Source organism: Cryptomeria japonica, chromosome 8, assembly GCF_030272615.1.
Source record: "Cryptomeria japonica chromosome 8, Sugi_1.0, whole genome shotgun sequence".
Classification (NCBI taxonomy): domain Eukaryota; kingdom Viridiplantae; phylum Streptophyta; class Pinopsida; order Cupressales; family Cupressaceae; genus Cryptomeria; species Cryptomeria japonica.
Genome location: NC_081412.1, coordinates 578,892,001 through 578,911,404, shown reverse-complemented (window position 1 = coordinate 578,911,404; position 19,404 = coordinate 578,892,001). Strand labels below are relative to the sequence as shown.

The window sequence follows — 19,404 nt, the reverse complement described above, 5'->3', positions numbered from 1 at the left end:
TGAAGTTCGCTTAAGAATGCTTGAACATGAAGTGAATGGTTCCAAATTTCCTTCATCTCTTTATCTTCCATTTCGCTTGTGAAGCCTTTAAGGTGAAATTCGGTCAAACACCCCAACTCATAAAGTTCACTCCAAAGTGCAACTCGTGAAGTTGGAAATTCGCTCTAAAACATGAACTCATGAAGTAGAAAATTCACTCCAATTGGTGAACTCATGAAGCTCGTGTTCTCAAATCCTTCACTTCGTTCCTTTATTGCCAACCTCGTTTATGAATGCTTGAAAGTGAAATTCGCTCCAATTTCCTCATTCATGAAGTTCGCTCCAATTTCCTCATTCATGAAGTTCGCTCCAATTTCCTCATTCATGAAGTTCGCTCCAAACCTCTCAATATGAAGTTCGCTTCAAGTTGTGAAGTCATGAAGTTCGCTCATGTGGATGAGTTCATGAAACTTGTTTCAATTTGAATGCTTTCATCTTGCTCCTTCAAGCTTCCTTCACTCCTCTACTTCCAACATGAACTTCGCCTTTCGATCTTGCTCTTGAAACCATTCTTTCCTTAGCTTATGGAGTTCACTTCTTTGTTGTTCAAGGTGAAATTTGCTCATTTTCCTCAAATTGTGAAGTTCACTCATCTTCTCCAACTTGTGAAATTCGTTCCTTTAAGACGAGCACTTGAAGTGACCTTCAAATTAGCAATCCTTCCTTACTCATGATTGAACTCTTGATATCTAGACCTAGCAAACTTACTTACTTCACACTCATGCAAGACTACACATCTGACTCTTGACTTCTTGACGACCTAGATCTCTCTAATGCAAAGGCTAATAGCTAAGGACATCTAACACTACCGAGCAAGTAGGAAAAAAGTGGGGGTCCCCATTTGCAATGGGGCGATGTGTGAATACCTCACAACATAACCATTTGACCATGTTGCTTGCTGCCTTGTGACATAATTCCACAAATATCCTTCAAGCCGCTTGTTTACAATTTATGTTTGCCCATCTATTTGTGGGTGGTAGCTAGTGCTTATGGTAAGTTTTGTTCCTGCCAACTTAAAGAGTTCTTGCCAAAATAAACTGAGGAACTTACTATCTGTGTCACTAAAGATGCTTTTTGGGTAGCCCGTGTAGTTTGACTAAAGAAGAGATCGCCTAATTGTGGTGCTCTATATTCAAAAGATACTGCATGAAAGTGAACATACTTAGTTAGCCTGACCACCACCACAAATATGCAATCCTTTCCTTGTACCTTTGGAAGCTCTCCGATGAAATCCATTAAAATGCTCTCCCATTTTTTATTTGGTATTAGCAAAGGTTGTAACAACACGGTTGGAAATGTCTACTCTACCTTGTTTCTTCGGCAAACCACATATTCCCTGACATGCTTTAAAATATCCCCTTTGAAGCCTTTCCAAGAAAATCTTTCCCTCACTTCTATGTTTTGTAGTAACCCTAATGACCCACTAGTGGAGTATCATGGTATGCCCTCATAATCTTTTCTTTCATTTTCAATCCTTAGATGAGATATATTCAATTTTTGTAAAGAATAAGCTCCTCCATCACTTTGTACCTATCTAATCGTAGTTTCCCATCCAATATAACATTTGCTAATGCATCCTTGGCATACTCCACAATTATTGAATTTTTCCAATCCACATTGATGTCCATCATAGAACAAAGGTGAGGTCTTCATGATTAAGCATCAGTCACAACATTATTCTTTCCATTCATATACTCAATATTAAAGTCATAGGCTTGCAACTTGCTAACCCACTTTTGTTATCTATCATTTGGATCCTTTTGGTTCAAAAAGAATCTTAGATTGTTATGGTCTATCTTGACAATAAATCTTCCACAAACTAGGTATTATTTAACTTGGCTAGAGCATGCATAATAGCTAGCATTTCTTTGTTATAAATAGAATAATTCCTTTCCATCTCCTTAAGCTTGCAACTCTCAAAAGCTATTGGGTGTTTATTTTGCATTAATATACATCCAATACCTTCTCCTAAAGCATCACATTCTAATTCAAACAAAAGAGAGAAAATTGGAATGGCTAACACTAGACAAGAACTCATTAGTTCTTTGAGTTTGTCAAAAGCTTCTTGGGCCTCCTCACTCCATGAAAAAGCGCCTTTCTTAGTTAAATTGATCAATGGAGCCATTAGCTTTGAAATCCTTTGACAAGTCTTCAATAATAATTGTGGAGTCCTAAAAATCCCCTTAAATGAGTTAAGGTCTTTGGCCAAGGCCAATCTACCGGTGCCTTGATTTTTGTTTCATCCACACTAACCCTTTGGGCGTTAATCTTATGCCCAAAATACAAAATTTCATCCATTCCAAATTCACATTTGGATGCCTTAGCAAATAGTGATTGTTGTTCAAGTATCCCCAACACTTCATCAATATGTTATTAGTAATCTTCCCAAGTTTTACTATAGAACAATATATCAGCAAAGAACATCAAAAGAAATTTCCTTAATTGTTTGTTGAATATATGGTTCGTGCAAGATTGAAATGTGGTAGGGACATTAGTTAGTCCAAATGGTAGGACTAGAAATTCAAAATGTCCAAAATGACACCTAAAAGAAGTTTTGTTAGCATCCTCTCTCCTCATTCTTATTTGATGATACCCAAAACGTAAATCAATCTTAGAGAAGTATATTGCACCATGAAGTTCATCTATTAGTTCATCAACTGTAGGGATGGGATATCGATTCTTGATATTTTTTATTAAGAGCCCTATAATCCACACACATCCTCATAGTGCATCTTTCTTCTTCATCAATACCACGAAAGAGGCAAAAGGGCTAGAACTAGGTTATATGACCCATCTCAAACAACTCCTTAATTGTTCTCTCAATTTCTTCCTTAATATCTCTTTGGGTGGCAATAAGGTGTGGTAATGACAAGTTTTGCCCCTTCTAGTTCAATGGTATGCTCACAAGAGCAAGGTTGTATATGCCCCATCACAAGAAACTCCTAAATTGTTCTCTCAATTTCTTATATTTATTTGGGTGGCGGTAAGTTGTGGTGATGATAGGTTTTGCTCCTTCTTCTAGTTCAATGATATGCTCAAAACCACTCTAAAGAGGTAGTTCAGGTGGAATATTGCTAAAAAGTACATTATGCTTGTCTAAGATAGATTGAATATCATCGTGTAGTCTCCCCTCCTTTGCATGAAGATCTATTAAGTATCATACATTGTGCCACCCACTCTACTTGCCCACATCTAAAAGCTCTTTTGTAATGTCCCTACTAGTTAGAGATCATTGTCCTGCAAAACAAATTGTTAGAATACAACATATATATATAAGCCATTTTTTAATTTGCAATCTATCTTTAATACTAAATTAACATAATCATAATTTTCATCTAATAAAAACGATACGAATGCCATACGAAAGTATGTCCTTAGGCGGCCGTGAAGCTCACCCTCTTGGAACCCCTTGGTTCCAAGATGTCCTTAGGCGGTCGTGAAGCTCGCCCTCTTGGAATCCCTTGGTTCCAAAATGTCCTTAGGTGGTCGTGAAGCTCGCCCTCTTGGAACCCCTTGGTTCCAAGCCCTCCAGGAAATCGAAGATGAGTTCGAATCCTATCCTGGGTGTAACCTCTTACACCCAAGCCATCCAAGGAAGACCCTTGTCTATTCCTTGCCTTGGGTGATGCCTTCATCATCCAAGTCCTCAAAGGGGACCGGCCAGATCCGTCTCTTCTTGGTTGAGTTTAATCAACCAAGCCATACATATGCATATCAGTTTTCAGTATATATACTGCCCTAGGGATTATCATAATCCCTCCCTTAGACTAAGTGAGTTTCCTCCCTATAGCCTCCATCATATAATCACATTTATAATACATTTTTGCATTTGATTACTATTTTCCATTCTATAATTCACATTTACATTTTCCTGATTTAACATGTATTCCCTAACATATTTTCATAAAAATGTTCATTAACCAATATTCACATTTATTTATTACGTATATTCCTAATTGTTCATTACTATGTATTCATTAACATATATTTTCACATATCCATTTAACATATGTTTACACATATTCCTAAAAATCATTCATTAATATAAAAATATCGATTAACATATATTAAATATACATTGATTATATTTATTAACATATATATTAAATTATCCATTCATTAATATATATATATATATATATATATATATAATATTAATTACTTGTATTTGTTAACATATACATTAAATAAGTATTAATTATATTTATTAACGTATATAATTAAATGTTCATTATTTATATTTGTTAATATATAACATGAAGTGTTCATTCATTACTTACCTGACCTCTTCCCCTTTCCACGCAGCAGACCCCTTATCCTCCCCTGATTTTCCCTTATTTCCTTTCCTTTATATCTCTCAATTTGAGGGAGAGGTCACACCTCTTCATCATGTATGCCCTTTGGCAAGAGACACACCCTTTCACCATTATCACCCTTTGAAAGAGTGCAACTCTTCATTATTTCTACCATTTGAAAGGGACACAACCTTTCATAATCAAATCTGCACTTATTATTTAAATCAGATCTGCACTTCTCCTTACCAAATTATCCCCCCCTCAAATGAGGTTTTCTTCTCCCTTTTATATATCATTGTTGAGGGAGACACAACTTTTCCTTTCATGTCTTTTGACTTTTCATTAACTTAATTAATTTTTAATTAATCATATTTAATTATATCATTTTATATTTTAATTTTATTATTATCATTTATTATTAAATTCTATTTCAAAGTGGGGATATTATTATAATTTATTATTAAATTCTATTTCAAAGTGGGGATATTATTATCATTTATTATTAAATTCTATTTCAAAGTGGGGATATTACATCTTTCCATCGTTTTTGATGACACAACCCTTGGAGATCCATCTAATAGACCTTGTAGAATTACTTCCTAGCCATTGTGTTGAAAGCCAAGTTCCATCTTTTGAAAATCTTGATAATATCTACCTAAAGAATGCAACCATTGAATGCCCAAAACCACATCTATACCACCCATGTTTACTACATAGAAATTTTCACTTATTTGGCATCTCCCCAAGGTAATACTTAATTGCTAGATTCTTTGTGTGCAAAGGGTAGCAAATCCATCCACCATGACTAACTTGAAAGCTTAAGAGTTTTCAGCTTTTAATTTCATCCTCATTACTAAACCTTCATCAATTAAGTTATGTATAGCACCACTATCCACTAAGACAATCACCTTTTGTCCTTGCAAAACACTACGAATTCTAAGGGGCGATACTTGGGTGCCCCTGAAAGTGTTACTTGGGTGCCCCAAAATGTGTGGCCAATGTACCACTTGCAAACTCTTCTTCATCTTGTTTCCTCTTCTTTTCAAGTGTAAATTCTCCCTCCTCAGATTCATCATCCATTATTAGTTCTGTGTGGCCAACTTGTCCCTTTTGGGAGCATCGATGACCCGGCTTCCATGGTTCTCTACAATTAAAACATAATTTCTTCTTTTAAAGCTTGCTCAAAGACTTTTCCTAGTTGGATTGACGTAGTGCTAAGTTTGTTGGCTATTTTTGGAGGACTCTTTGGAAGAAGTTGGGAACAATTCTTAGTTTAGTTCAGCTTACCACCCCCAAACAAATGGGCAAAATGAGGTGGTAAATAGAAGCCTAGTAAGTGAACATCCCAAATAGTGGAATCAAGAACTTGGTCAAGCAGAATTTTCCTAAAACGACTCACCAAACAGAAGTACAGGTTTTAGTCCATATCAAATTGTGTGACATGCATCAAAGAGGTGTTTATGAGTTGAGAAACTTGGGTAAGCAAGAGATGAGAAGTGCTGATGGAGAAGAGTTTGCAATAACTATGCAAATTTTGCATAAGAAAGTCAAACAATAGCTTCAAAAAAACACAACTAGAACAAAAGAGCAGATTTGGGGAGGAAAGAGGTAAATTTTGAAGATGGAGATTTGGTTTTGTTAATGTGTTTTTTATGCACTTTGAACATAGACTAAAATACCAAGTATTCTATCCTCTCTTGAACAAAAAAACTTTATAAGTTGAATAATGTGATCAAATAAGGCAACTCCAAGGTTTACAATGCGAACAATCGACTTTATATTCTGGATAAACTTAGCGTTTTGATGTGATAATGCCGGTAATCACAAAGGGACTTACATTTTGCTAGAACGTGGAACACTTAAGCTCACTTGGAAAATAAAAGACAAAAGATGAAAGGTTAAGGAAATCTAAGCTAACACCTAACAATGCAAGAAATGATTGCTGACTTGATGAAACCAAACCAAGCTTTGCTTCACCATGAGGAAACAAATACACAAAGAAGGCACAATCTCCTAAGGATAAACGGATGATTTCCATATCACTTATGTGCATCAACACCATGAACAATGAGCATAGAGAAATTGAAGTTAAGCTTTCAATTAAATTCAATCTAACCATGCACTACAATTTGCAATCAACATATTCCAAGTGGTATGAACATTAGGCTTCACCATTCATCAACAATAAAATGTCCCATTCAACTAATCAACAAATATTAATACTTTGAGAAGTAGAAACCATGCAACATGTTGAAATAACACACAAAATTCACCATATCTTCAATGAAAATAATATGTTTATCCCATCAAGCCTTGGCAGCAATCTTTGTCTTCTCCTCCTACTCCTTGATAACTTTAATCTCCAACTCTTAACCATTACAAATGAGAGGGTAATGCCTTATACAGACATCCCTATATACAATGAAATTATGAATAGCTCTGCTTGATTCAAGATCAATGGCCGAGATTACATGATGAAACCCTAATTAGGGTTAGTTATAACTAACTCCCTTTGACCAATGAGAAAATTACATCATTTAGGACACATGTCCTTCCTTGAATTCGGTCCAATAAGAAATGAGGTTAGGTATATTGAACTTTGTGCCTTCCACGAGTAGTTATCCTCCTCGTAAGATGAGTTAGGTTAATTTAACTTGGACCCCTTGACTTTGAATTATTTGACAAGTTGATGATGATCAAGCGCCACCTCAGCTTGCCCTTTGTAGAACATCACAAAGAAGTCTTTGTGTTTCGAGCGATATCTCTTGATACTCAACATTTCCAATTGCTTGATTGATTGTGATGGTTCATATTCCCAAATTGCATCATCTTCTAGCTTTGTTTAACTCTTTTGAAACTATCGGGCTTAATCATCTTGCACAATTTCATCTCCTAACTTGGGAATTCACCTTGATGATGTTTGATCCTAACCTCATGATGCCTATGCTTAATCTTCTTGTGCATGATGTATTTGACCGGGATCCCCTTGTTATACTGACCTCGATTCTTGAATTTCCAAAGGATATTCAAGATTGGTGTAATATCATCCTTCACAATGTTGAAATTGTGAGGTGTATATGTTGTCCTCCTCCTTGCCTAGAAGTCTTGATGCTCATCCTTGTCCTAGAATCTTAACATTCATCTTGCATGCCTCAGCATATACATTTTTAATCACTAGTTCTTTAACTAGGGCGGAATTGCAAAAGCCCTTATACAATTGTGATCTCCTCATATGGAAATTGCATGATGATGGTGAATTAGCACCCTCCTTGGGTGGGTTTGCAAGTCTTATGTGTAAATGTGCCCTCCTTGGTATGATGCACTTCCTTGGACGGGATTGCAAAGGGGTCTTGCAATTGTGCCCACACTTAGGCAATTTTCTTCTTTGATATCTTGAATGACTTGACCTTGATTCCATTTAAGTCCTTATGTTGCCTTGAATTCGTTCTTCACTTTGCACATTATTGAGTGCATCCTTTAGGTGAGGAGGAAATTTACAAGTTGATGGGTGGAATTGCAAAGGTGTAGTGCAATTGCGTTCATGATATGTTCAATTTTCCACTTGCAATGTTGAATTTATCAAGAAGTCTTCTCCTTGACGTTGCATTGTTGTCCTTCCTCTTTCTCTTGATGAAGTAATATTGATTGTTCCAATCCAGCTCTACCCTGGGTGGTGAGTCTCCTTCAATCAGGTCAGTAAGTGCATAGTAATGGTCTAATCCACCCTCTTTTTCAGGTCCTAATCTGCCTTCTTTCTTTCCGTATGCCAAGCATGCAGAAAAAATCAGTATTGAATCAATAACATCAATCCTCTTACTAACCCTATCATTCAAAACTCTTGCAAATTGATGATGAAATTCGCTTTTCAGGCCTGTAACTTGAATTTGGTATTTGCTCCTTAGCTTTGCCTTGAATGAATTTGTAATGTCCCCATTTCCTACGTCAGTATTTATAGTAGGGTTCGCCTACTATCAAGGTTCCAGTAGGTCAGTACAGTGGATAGGAAGCCCATTCAAGGGGCTTGTGGCACTTCAGGAAGGTTAGCGTGGTGTTTCAGAAGCTCAAAATCAATCTCCTATTTTTTAGGAAGGTCCCCTATTTTTTAGGAGACTGGCAGTTCGCCTATTGACCTCCTAGAGCCTGTGGAGCTGTGCAAGGGACATTATAACCCATTTCAAATGTTTGGAGACAATCTCCTATTTTTTAGGAGGGTCCCTATTTTTTAGGAGGCTAGGAGATGGTCTGCTTTGCTTCATGAACCATTGTGGATGATCAAAGACAGTTTCCTATTTTTTAGGAAAACACTAGCAGTTGGCCTACTATATTTAGACATCACCCAGGAACTCGATGTCGTATCAATTTTCAGTTGGAGAGGTTGGGTGATGATGATTTCAGGAATAAAAAAACAAAATATTAAAGTTTTAAAATTTAATGTTTTAAATAAATAAAATAAGTCCTTTTATTAGTTACTTTATATTAATTTAATAAAATGGCTTAATGAAGGGGGCCACCAAGGATCACGCCATTGTAGGGGAGATATAAGGTTGTTTTTAAAAGGCTAAATTAAAAATAAAAGGGAGCCGTAAAAAGTAATGCCACATTTGAAGAATAGATGATTAATCATTAAAGTGGGAATATTTTATTAACAAAATATGTTTGCAATCCTAAAACTAGCGTGGCTTTTTGGGGAAGAATAAAAAGACTTAGAAGGCTTTGATTATTTATTCATGAGTATTGGAAAATGGGTAACTTTGGTGCCTTGTGGAGAGCAAGGACTTCAGCAGAATTTCAGTCTTTGAGAACGAAAACTTTCAGGGATTTGTGTCTACAGGTGTGAAAGATCACCCAAGGACATCTTTGCAGGCAGCTTCAATCAGAGGTTGCAACTGTGCTTATATGAATTCAGATCTGGAGGATTTTCCTGTTTTAACAGGAGGTTTGGGCATAAAATTTGTGAAGACTTTGCAGAATTTTTGAAGCATACTATGGTGATCCGTACCGCTGCTACAGTTAGCCGTACTTGCATACCTCATGGCTAATGTATGGTTGTAATGTCCCTACTTTGAAATATAATTTAATAATAAATAATAATAAAATTAAAATACAAAAGAATAAATATAAAAATTAAAATTAAAATATAAAAGAATATAATTAAATATAATTAAAATTTGATTAAAGTTAATGAAAGGTCAAAAGGCATAAAATGATAAGTTGTGACTTCCTCTAACGTGAGATATAAAAGGGAGAAGAGAAACTCATTTGAGGGGGGGAGAATTTGAAAAATGAGAAGTGCAAATCTGATTTAAATAAGAAGTGCAGATCTGATTATGAAAGGTTATGTCCCTTTCAAAGGGCAGAAATAATGAAGAGTTGCACTCTTTCAAAAGGTGCTAATGGTGAAAGGGTGTGTCTCTTGCCAAAGGGCATGCATGATGAAGAGGTGTGACCTCTCCCTCGCATTGAAAGATATAAAGTAAAGGAATCAAAGCATCCAATAAAATCACCATGGATCAGATCAGATCAGATCAGAACTGTTATTAAGTTACAAGCAGTAACATCCTTGTTTTTGGTGGTATGCATGGGATGTATTTAATAAGTATGCTTAATATATGAAGCCCAATAATGTTCTTATGCGGAATTGATAGTAATATTAATATAGACTGCAATATGTATGACAGTCATACGTAATTTCATATATATATTCATAATACATAAGAAATATTTATACTTATAGTCTAAATCGTGTTATTACTGTCTGTATTTAAGAAGATGGGAATGAGATGTTCCAAAGAGGGACAGTCTAAATCCAAGCAATAGGTTAAGTCCCAAGATAGGGTGGGGATCAGCGACCCATAAGCCTTGAGGGTATAGACCCAAGATAGGTAAGGGCTTGGATCTGTAAACTTTGAGGGAACCTATTGTAGTTGGTCTCTAAGCGCTTTGGTAACATGCGTAAACCCTTCTCCCTTAAAACTGAAGTAGTAGCAAGGTCTGATACCTATATTAAGAACTATGAATAATGAAATTAATCATCTAATGAGGAAAATATATAAGCACTTGATAATAACTAATTGAATAATATCAATCAATTTTATTATATTGAAATAGATCAGGTAGGGGACATTACAATGGTGGCATTGAGAAATAAGGGGAAGCCAAGAGATTGGTTTCAGACCTATTAGGCACCTTAATCTTTGCGTTTTGGGCATTATTGAGCTTGCTGGGTTAATTTCAGTCATACAACCATACCTGGAAGTGCCTATTTGTTGACAAAGTTCTTAGCTGGAGGTTAACTGAAGTGGAGAATCTTGCTGGTTATAGTTTGGAAGGGAATAGAACTCTAAGCACTAATATTGCTGAGTGTTGTCCATCACTGGGATGGTTGGGAGACTGATTATTTAGCAGCAAAAAAACAAAGATCATCCACTGCAAACAAGGTCAAAAGGTTGTATTGGGTTATTGCTGTATTCTGTATTAATCTAAAGTAGGTTAGTGAAGTTTGTGAAATCTCATGCTATGTATGAGTCTGTTATTCTGAACTGCTGGTGTGAATTTGTTATCAGAACAGCAATACATTTATCTGTTATTTTTCAAGTATTGGAATGTATTGTCAGTACATATATTAAATATCTGAGCATTATCTATTTGAAGTCAAGATTTAAACACTTAAATAATGATCTGAATTCTCAGTAAACAGTTTACATATTACCCCCTCAAGAATACAAATGTTGGAAAAATACTTTGTCAACAAAAAGAAGAACTAAGGTGAATGAATTAGTTTGTCAGCCAACTGTTTGACAAAATACCTGATAAGCTGATTGGGTGAAAGAAAAAAATTATTATTGCAAACAGGGGTGGGATACTACAGAATTGCAGACTGAAGTTGAAATGGAGGATCTGAATGTATACTTATACCCCATGCTCACACCCTTTAGTGAGGTCCGCTATATGCATTTAACTTAATTGTTTGATTCCCTCCTAAGGCCGACTTGTTTGCTTGTATGTTTTCATTAAGGGGCGAATTTACTTGGATGCCTTCTTGCTTGGGGCAGACCTATTTCTATTATCATTTTGCATTTTATTTGTTTTTATCCTTCAAGTCAGCCTATATTCCTTTCTAATCAGGTTGGCTGTCTTCATACATGAACCTTTATTGCTTGAGAGGTATAAATAAAAGATTGAAGCCCCATTCCTTACTTCACTCAATTCACACACATCCTAATTTAATTCTGCTCTGCCCAGTGAATTAGGATTAGGTCAGATTTTAGGATTTAGGTCTGATTACTCATGTTTTGCAGGGCGCATTCAAGAAATCCCATTGCACAAAACCCTTAGGTGCAAATCATACTTGTGTATGCACAAGATTGTGCAAGGGAAAGATTGAGGTGTTAGTCTGCACAAATGAGGAGCGGTTTTGACCTATACCTGCATTGTGCTGGGCACATAGGAGATGTGTGCTTGCACTACTTTGTATAAAGCGCACTTAGCATGTTGACTTGCACAACTTTGTGCATAGATCTACCCCCCTTGGTCCTGCACAAATTTGTACATGCTATGAGGGGTTGATTCTTGCCTTACCTCATTTTTTCTCCTCTTGGGCAGAATTTCTCATCCTGTATGCATTAAGGAAGGATTTTTAGTTTACCCTTGCATTAGAAGGTTGGACTTTGCAAGTACTTGTGTATGAACCTCTAAGGTCAACATTTTGGAGATTGCATGCATTACAAGGTCGGAGTTGAGTGCTCTTCATGCATAAACATAGGGTGAATTTGCACTTATGTCATGTATAGACATCATGAAGCAAGGCAGAATTTGACATACCCAATGCACAAAACAAAGGGTGGAAATAGCCAGACTCCATCAATTGATTGCAAGAGCGGAGTTAGACAATGCTCATGTATAAAACATCAAGGGCGGGATTCCTTCATATGTGTGCATCGATCAAGAACAAGGTGAATGAAACCCAAAGACAAGAGTGGAAATCCCTCATAGCCATGTAAAGAAACCTAGGTCAGAATTTTGAGGTGGTTGCAAATAGATTGCAAGGTTGCAAGCTGAAAGTGTTTAGTGTGAAGGCTAAATGTAGGATTGGGCGAAATTGCAAGGGAACCTTGCAATTCCACCCCAAAATGATCAAAACACCTCTTACTCCTTCAATTCATATTCACAACATATTACAACATCTTGCATTTTTAACAATTTTGACAACAACTTTTGACAGAATTGACAATTTTGCAATCTTGACAAGATTTTGCAACACTTGTCAATATTGACAACTTTTGACAATATTTGCAATTCCATCATCAATCCTCAATCTTGACACTTGATCATGGATCTCAAGCTCGAAACATGACTACTTGATCATACCCTAAGGACGAGCTTTGCACTCTTAAGACTCACCCTATCTCGGACTGACAAGTCAAAACCCTCTCGCGGGCAAAGGCTAAAGACTACGACTATTTCCAAGCTAGACCAACTAAACCTAAAACACTAAGCTAGAAAGCAAGAAAAAGTGGGGTCCCCATTTGCAATGGGGCAATGTGTGAAAACGTCACAACAAGTTCTTGTACATTTAAGAAAAGAAAGATTTCTTGAATACAACAAGTTGAAATTGAAAAAGATTGGGCCTTTTAAAATCTTAAGGAAATTTTCCTCAAATGTCTATGAAATAGAGCTTCCAGATGACATTGGAATTTCTCCTATATTCAACATTTCAAATTTGTATCCTTTCAAAGGGGAGAGGATTTAATAAATGCACATGAACCTAATGATGATCAGATTGTAAATTGGGACCATTGACTACCTAAAACAAAACCAAAGGAGATTGCATCAATCCTAGACAAAAAGGTAGTGAAGAAGACCAAAAACAAAGAGTATCTTCAATACTTGGTCAAGTGGAAAGATCATCCACTTGAAGATGCTATGTGAATGACAACTTCAAATATAACAATGCATGGTAGTAGCATTGAAAAACTCATGGACATGAGCCTATTGTGACATTTCCACACATCACCCCATTGCAAATGTGGGCCCCCAGTTTTTTCCGCTTTCTAGGTTAGTTCTCTTAGCTTAATCATCTGGTAGTGTCTTTAGCTATTAACCTTTTACTTGAGGAGGTGCAATGCCTCAGGTTGTCAAGAAGTGATCAAGTCATGTCTCTCTCTTTAAGTTGGAATCAGGTCAATTTAGCTTTCAAGGCCTTGGTAGTGAACGATTTATGATGATCATTTCATTTGATCATCATCATTAAGTGCCTTCAAAGATTAGTGACAGAAGTGTTGAGTCTAAGAAGTGGAGAACTATCAAAAAAAGTGGAATGCTTGATGAGAGAGTAGTCGTGGCATTAGAAATGACGAAGAAGCCTTGTAGAGATGAGGTGACTTTCATGAGGTGAATGGAGAGCCCTTAAGAGTGGATAAAGTGAGTGTTGCAATAAAATTGAACAAGTGAGGTTACTATCAATGACCCCTCCTAAATCCCCACCTTGCCTCATCCTTACTGTCAGTGACCCTTGGAAACTCCAACCATCTTACAAGCACTTCCACTTGGTGACAAAATCCCTGACCAACTAGTACTTCCAGTTGCTTGTCATAAGTCCGATCAGACTCAATATGTCCTTATTTTGGTGAGGTTGGATGTTGATTGAGGTGAATGCTTAAGGTTTTGAAGTTATTGTTGTCTTATACTTGGTGAAGTTGCTAAGAGTGAGTGGAAAACACATTGAAATGCTGAGTGAGCAGGTTATATTCATGCTGAATGATGACTTCAGGTTGGATCTTAAAAACTCCGACCTGCATGGATTGACTTCCACTTCATGGCAAAAGGTTCGATTTGTTGATGTATCACTTCACTTAGTCTTGAAAACCCCGACCACTTTGTGGTCACTGTCAATGCATGGTCAAAGCTCCGACCTACTCCAAGTTACTTCCAGTTGGTCACTAAATCCACAACCATTTTGTTGATATCGTGCCTTACTTTTATCAATTCGTCTCTGTTCGAAGATTTTGATCTCTGCATTTATGAGTTCCTTCTTAGCTAGAAGTGTTTCCGGTTTCTTGTTACCTGTCACTAACCATCGCATATTGCCTTTGGCTTCATGGGAATTTCGCACTTGGTGGAAGCGTCTTATCATATTACATCTGATAAGAAGTGCAACGGTGTCAACGTATTTGCTGCTCCTGTTAGTGGCAGTTTACGAAACGTAATTCAATGTAATTGCCGCTTTGGACATTGGGCGTGTGAAGTGTTGGCTCTTCATCTACCTTCACTATATTCATATTCGAGCTTGCTTTGTCATCACACGGTTGTCACGGATTGTATTTTGGGGGATGCGTGAAGTTTAAGGGGTCGACATATATAAAAAGCCTATGTTCAAGCCATATTGTAGTAGCTATCAGTTGTCTGAGACATTATCGACTTATTCTGTTAATTGTCAAGTGATTAAGCTTGTGAAGCTTTGTATCAGATTTGTGCCTTTAATAAAGGTTGATTTTTGGTGTGGTTGGGTTTTTCACCCTCAGGTGGAGGGTTTTCCCAGGATAAAATTATGTGTATCTTGCTCTTGTGAGATTTTCTAAGTTTCAGATTGTTGTGTCTTACCTTTCTTATTCTAACATTAACAACCTATATATACAAATCATCAACCTTGATAACAAGGTCGGCTAAACCCTCAACTCACAAATACAAAATTACATCACACGATACAAAGATCGACCACCAGACCAATATAATGATTTACATGACATAGCATGGACCAAATTCAAATTCTCAAATGCTTAATTCCACCGGAAATCACGCCAAGATCAACCGCAACACGCTATACCACCAAAAAAACTGCATAACACGAAAATCATCACCAATTCATAGAAACCACCAAAAACTTGCACAACGATCAATGCGGATTACCAAAACAAATAGGACACGACTAGGAAATACCAACAAGCACATTAGAATCATCAGAAACAGTTGCACCAACACCACTTATCAAATCTTCATCTGTCAACGTCTGAAACTAAAAAACACAACCAATCATCAACTGTTAAGAAGAAAGATAACTTGTCGAGTACCAAATCCCGATCCATCAAAAATGAAGATACACAAGACCATCCCAAACAATATCCCAAAATCTTGGCACAAGATCTGATCAAACCGGAATATACCCGAGGAAATAATAAACTCTGCAAAACAGTGATCAGCAAAAAACTGCAAAACCGGATCATAAGATCTTCCTAATCTGCAATCACCGGAGCAAATCACAGGAATATGTTGACATCAATGACAACAACATATCCTAGCAGCAGCAATGACCAACAATATCCAACATATCAAACCCCAAATCTCTTAGAAGCCAGCACCTTCATGCAAATAACATGACCAACTAATCTATACCCACAATTACACCAACTTCTAGCAGTCGCAATTTTTTGTTAAATCATACACACTAACGTGCTCCACTCATTTGCACTGATCAACATTACAGCCCCCCACTCTCCTCTTTTTCCCCTACTCATGCATTTCTAACCATGTGACCAACTGCTAGCTTGGAGATGCTAAATTTGGAAATTCTTTCTAGGCAAATTTGAGGCAAAAACAAATGGAACCCTACTAGTTTTTTACAAGGAATCCAAATGTGGAGTCAAGTTTGAGCCACACCACACCTAAACAAGAAGCCTTTAGAAAATTCAGATCTCCTATACAGAAAAGTTCTTGCAAAAGGGAATCCATGCAAAACCAATTCTCTTCAAACAAGTTCTACTTTTCTCAAACTGTACAACCAATGTAGATTTGAGATCAAAATATGTCGTTACTAGCCGACAAGCATTGAGATATTGCCACCTCTCCACATACCCTACTGGTAACACATGACCAAAAACAAATGACCAAAACTTCGAGAATTTTTGTCCCTAAGCTCTAATACCATGTAAATTATTGCAAAGGGTCTATAACCAAACAAACACAAAATTCCACAAGCTAAAAATAAACACACCATGTGGGTGTCCCAAAAGATGCTGAAAAAACATATGATTAGATAAAATGGATACAAAAGTGATTCAATTGACTGCTTGGATGGAATCCCCATCCCATTAAAGCTCTAACGCTAATATAATAATAATTCCAAGTTACGCATGTAGGCTCATAACTGATGCAAGCAATATTTCAATTTTCAGATATAATGGAATGCCACAAGTATTAATAATTCGAACAAACTCACCAAGAAAGCATTTCTACACTAACACTAACAATTTCATGTCCTGTAATCAGTTACCTTCAAATCTGGCTCAAGTACAATACATAAAAATGCATCCCAAGCTGGCCGCATCCACAAATAACATAATAATTGAAAGATTCAATAAATAATATGAAAACAACAAAGTTAAATATTTGGACAAAAACAAAAAAGAAATACATATTAAAAAAAATCCAGCAAATGTCCCAATGCCCCGAACTTCCCTCATAAAGTATTCTCAATTTGGGATAGTAAAAAATTATAGAATGAGGTTCAAGAGAGAGGATAAATGTTGACCTACCCGCCAATAAAGGAAAGTTAAATATCTTATATAATGCCTAAAAAACCAAGAAGCGTGTAAGACTATTAAATTAAAATTTAAGATTATATAGAAAATGGTGAAGTGTTGATCCGCTCTCTCCATAAAAATTAAGTTCTAAAGAAAAAAATGACAATATTTCAAAAAAAAATTCAATTTGGAAAGTTTTTGTGCTACCATGCTTGGCATCAATAAGCACATTGTGTCATAGTTAAGCATATGGAACTTTTTGGACCTTGGGGTCAGCTTACTCGGTCTCAGCTACCACTTTAGGTAGCCTAGGTTATAAGTTCAACTCCTAATTTGCCCATAGTGTTGATGAGGATCATTGCACATTGTTAAAGAGGTTAGAGTGGAGGCTCGCCCTATAAAGAGCTAACTCAATTCCTCTTGCTAAAAATAAAAAATAAAAAAACATATAAAATTTTTAAAACATATGTACAGCCACCTGGATTGAGTTCATGCAACATCAGGCAGAAATTCAATATACATGAGGATATTTGGGACATTAATTGAATATGCATGAGGGTTTTTCAGTCATAAATAGAATTCGCATGTGAGTTTTGGTGACATAAATGCAGAAGAAACAAATCCACCTAAAAACCCTGAATGACCCACAGAATATCCCAATTGACCCACCCAGAAACCCCAATTATTATGCATAAAATCCTAGTCACCCACTTTACCTTATTTAAACCCTAAGTAACCCACGTAAAACCCTAACTGGCCTACTTGTGGCAGTGAATAAATGTATTGGCTAAAGCATTAGCTTGATTTTAGCTAAACTATTTATGTAACTTTCAAGTGATTATTACTAAGAATGTTAAAATGAATTGAACCAAATACTAGCAAAAGGTCCCGCATTTAGTATTATGGAGTGCTCACCGATGGAAAGGAAGCGCTTGAGGGGAACTCTGGTCATTTTCTCGTTTCATGTAGCGAGCTGATCAGCCTTTTATTTTTTATGCTGCATATCACATCTGCATATGTTGAAATTTTGCTCCTGTTACGACCCAGGGAAAATGGAACGGACTTCGGATAACGTAAAGTTGATACATACTTCAGCCGACAATTACTTCACTTCAAAACGTAAAAATGAATTCAGCTTTGCTCAATTCGTAAAAACAACTGTGAATATTAATTATGAGCGGCCGTGTCTATCCAGCCCACAGAATGGCTGTTATGTTTCATACTTGAGCACGACAAATGCTTGTTATGTTTCATACTAAAGTACTTTTAATAAAGAGGGATTAAATCATTTTGTGGGCTGGATAGTTATAGGATTAGTACACCTAATTTTTTTATTATTCTGTTATTTAAAAGTTCATTAAAATATTTACATGTATCTATTCATTTATACACTCAATAGTTAAAATTTAAATGTTTAATTAGAAGAGTTGTGCATTATTGGTAATCATAAAACTCTAGGATTTGTATAAAAGTATTGGTAAAAATAATTATTAAAGGAATATGTAATAGATCAATTGTACAATTTATTTTTTTGTAGTTATAGCACAAAAGTATTGGGATGTCTATGAATAGGTATAGGACATTACTTCTAAATAACCATTTTTTGACCTTTGTGCACATAATGAATCTTCTTGCATTCATCGTAACTACCTAAAAGATCAAACAATAGCTTTAAACTCTTAAGGCACATACAAAGAAACTTAAAAAAATCCTCAAAATTCAACGCACCATTTAGGAGCTTAAGGTGCACAAAGTTATAGGGTGAGCAACTACTAGGTGCTTTCCCCAATGTCAATTATCCTTGTAGGACTCACAACAACTACTAATTTTAATGATTCTATCTTGTTGTTTTTCATTAGGATAAAATATTAATTATGGACCCTTTTTCATCAATTTGCTACCATTATCATTAGCAATACACATAGTCATCATTTATTTGAATCCAAGAAGTGATGGCTCTAATGCTCGCCAACTTCATGAGGGACAAGTTACGAAGGAGTTAAAGCCTTGAACACAAATTTTAGACAAGCACAATTCTTCTTGGTAGGTTTCTTTAGTATCTCTCGAAGTCTATTATCAAGACATTGTGGTGAACCTATAAAGATTGATCCCAACATCACAAGGGGCAAGATGTAGAGGAGGGAAAGGCAAATATGAGTTGCAAACAAACATATGTATTCTCAGTAGGTTTCTCTATTAAATTTCAATATGTATTGTGAATAGATTATTCTAGATTGTGAAGAAATAAAATTTAATTTATGTCAAAAAAAAATTATCCACGACTTACATCATTTGAATGAGATGGGAAGATTGATATATGACATATTATTGTCCACTTTTCCCTCACATGTTAAATTTATGATAATACTTTTTTATTTATTACTACAAAGGCAAGGGTTTACCTATGGCTTATGTGAAATTGTTTTAAGAATTTCCCAAGGATCTCAAAGACAAACTAAATGTGTCAAGTCTCTATTTTCTTTTCTTGTAGCCTCTAGCATAAAATCCATCTCACAAAAACAAGCTAAGTCATCTGCAAGATTTGGAGTATTATT

The 19,404-nt window shown here is 36.0% G+C and overlaps 1 protein-coding gene across 2 annotated transcripts in view; it reads right to left on the bottom strand.

The window, feature by feature from the left end:
- The window catches only part of LOC131034414 (uncharacterized), a 137,208-nt gene extending 119,127 nt beyond the window's left edge, over positions 1 to 18,081 (bottom strand). The window contains exon 1 of one of the 2 annotated variants that reach the window (XM_057965887.2): positions 17,765 to 18,081. In XM_057965887.2, coding sequence (XP_057821870.2) covers positions 17,765 to 17,801 — 37 coding nt within the window. In that variant the 5' untranslated portion in view covers positions 17,802 to 18,081. The remainder of the gene's footprint in view (positions 1 to 17,764) is intronic. The other variant, XM_057965888.2, reaches the window with a different exon arrangement.
- Positions 18,082 to 19,404: the final 1,323 nt, after the last annotated feature.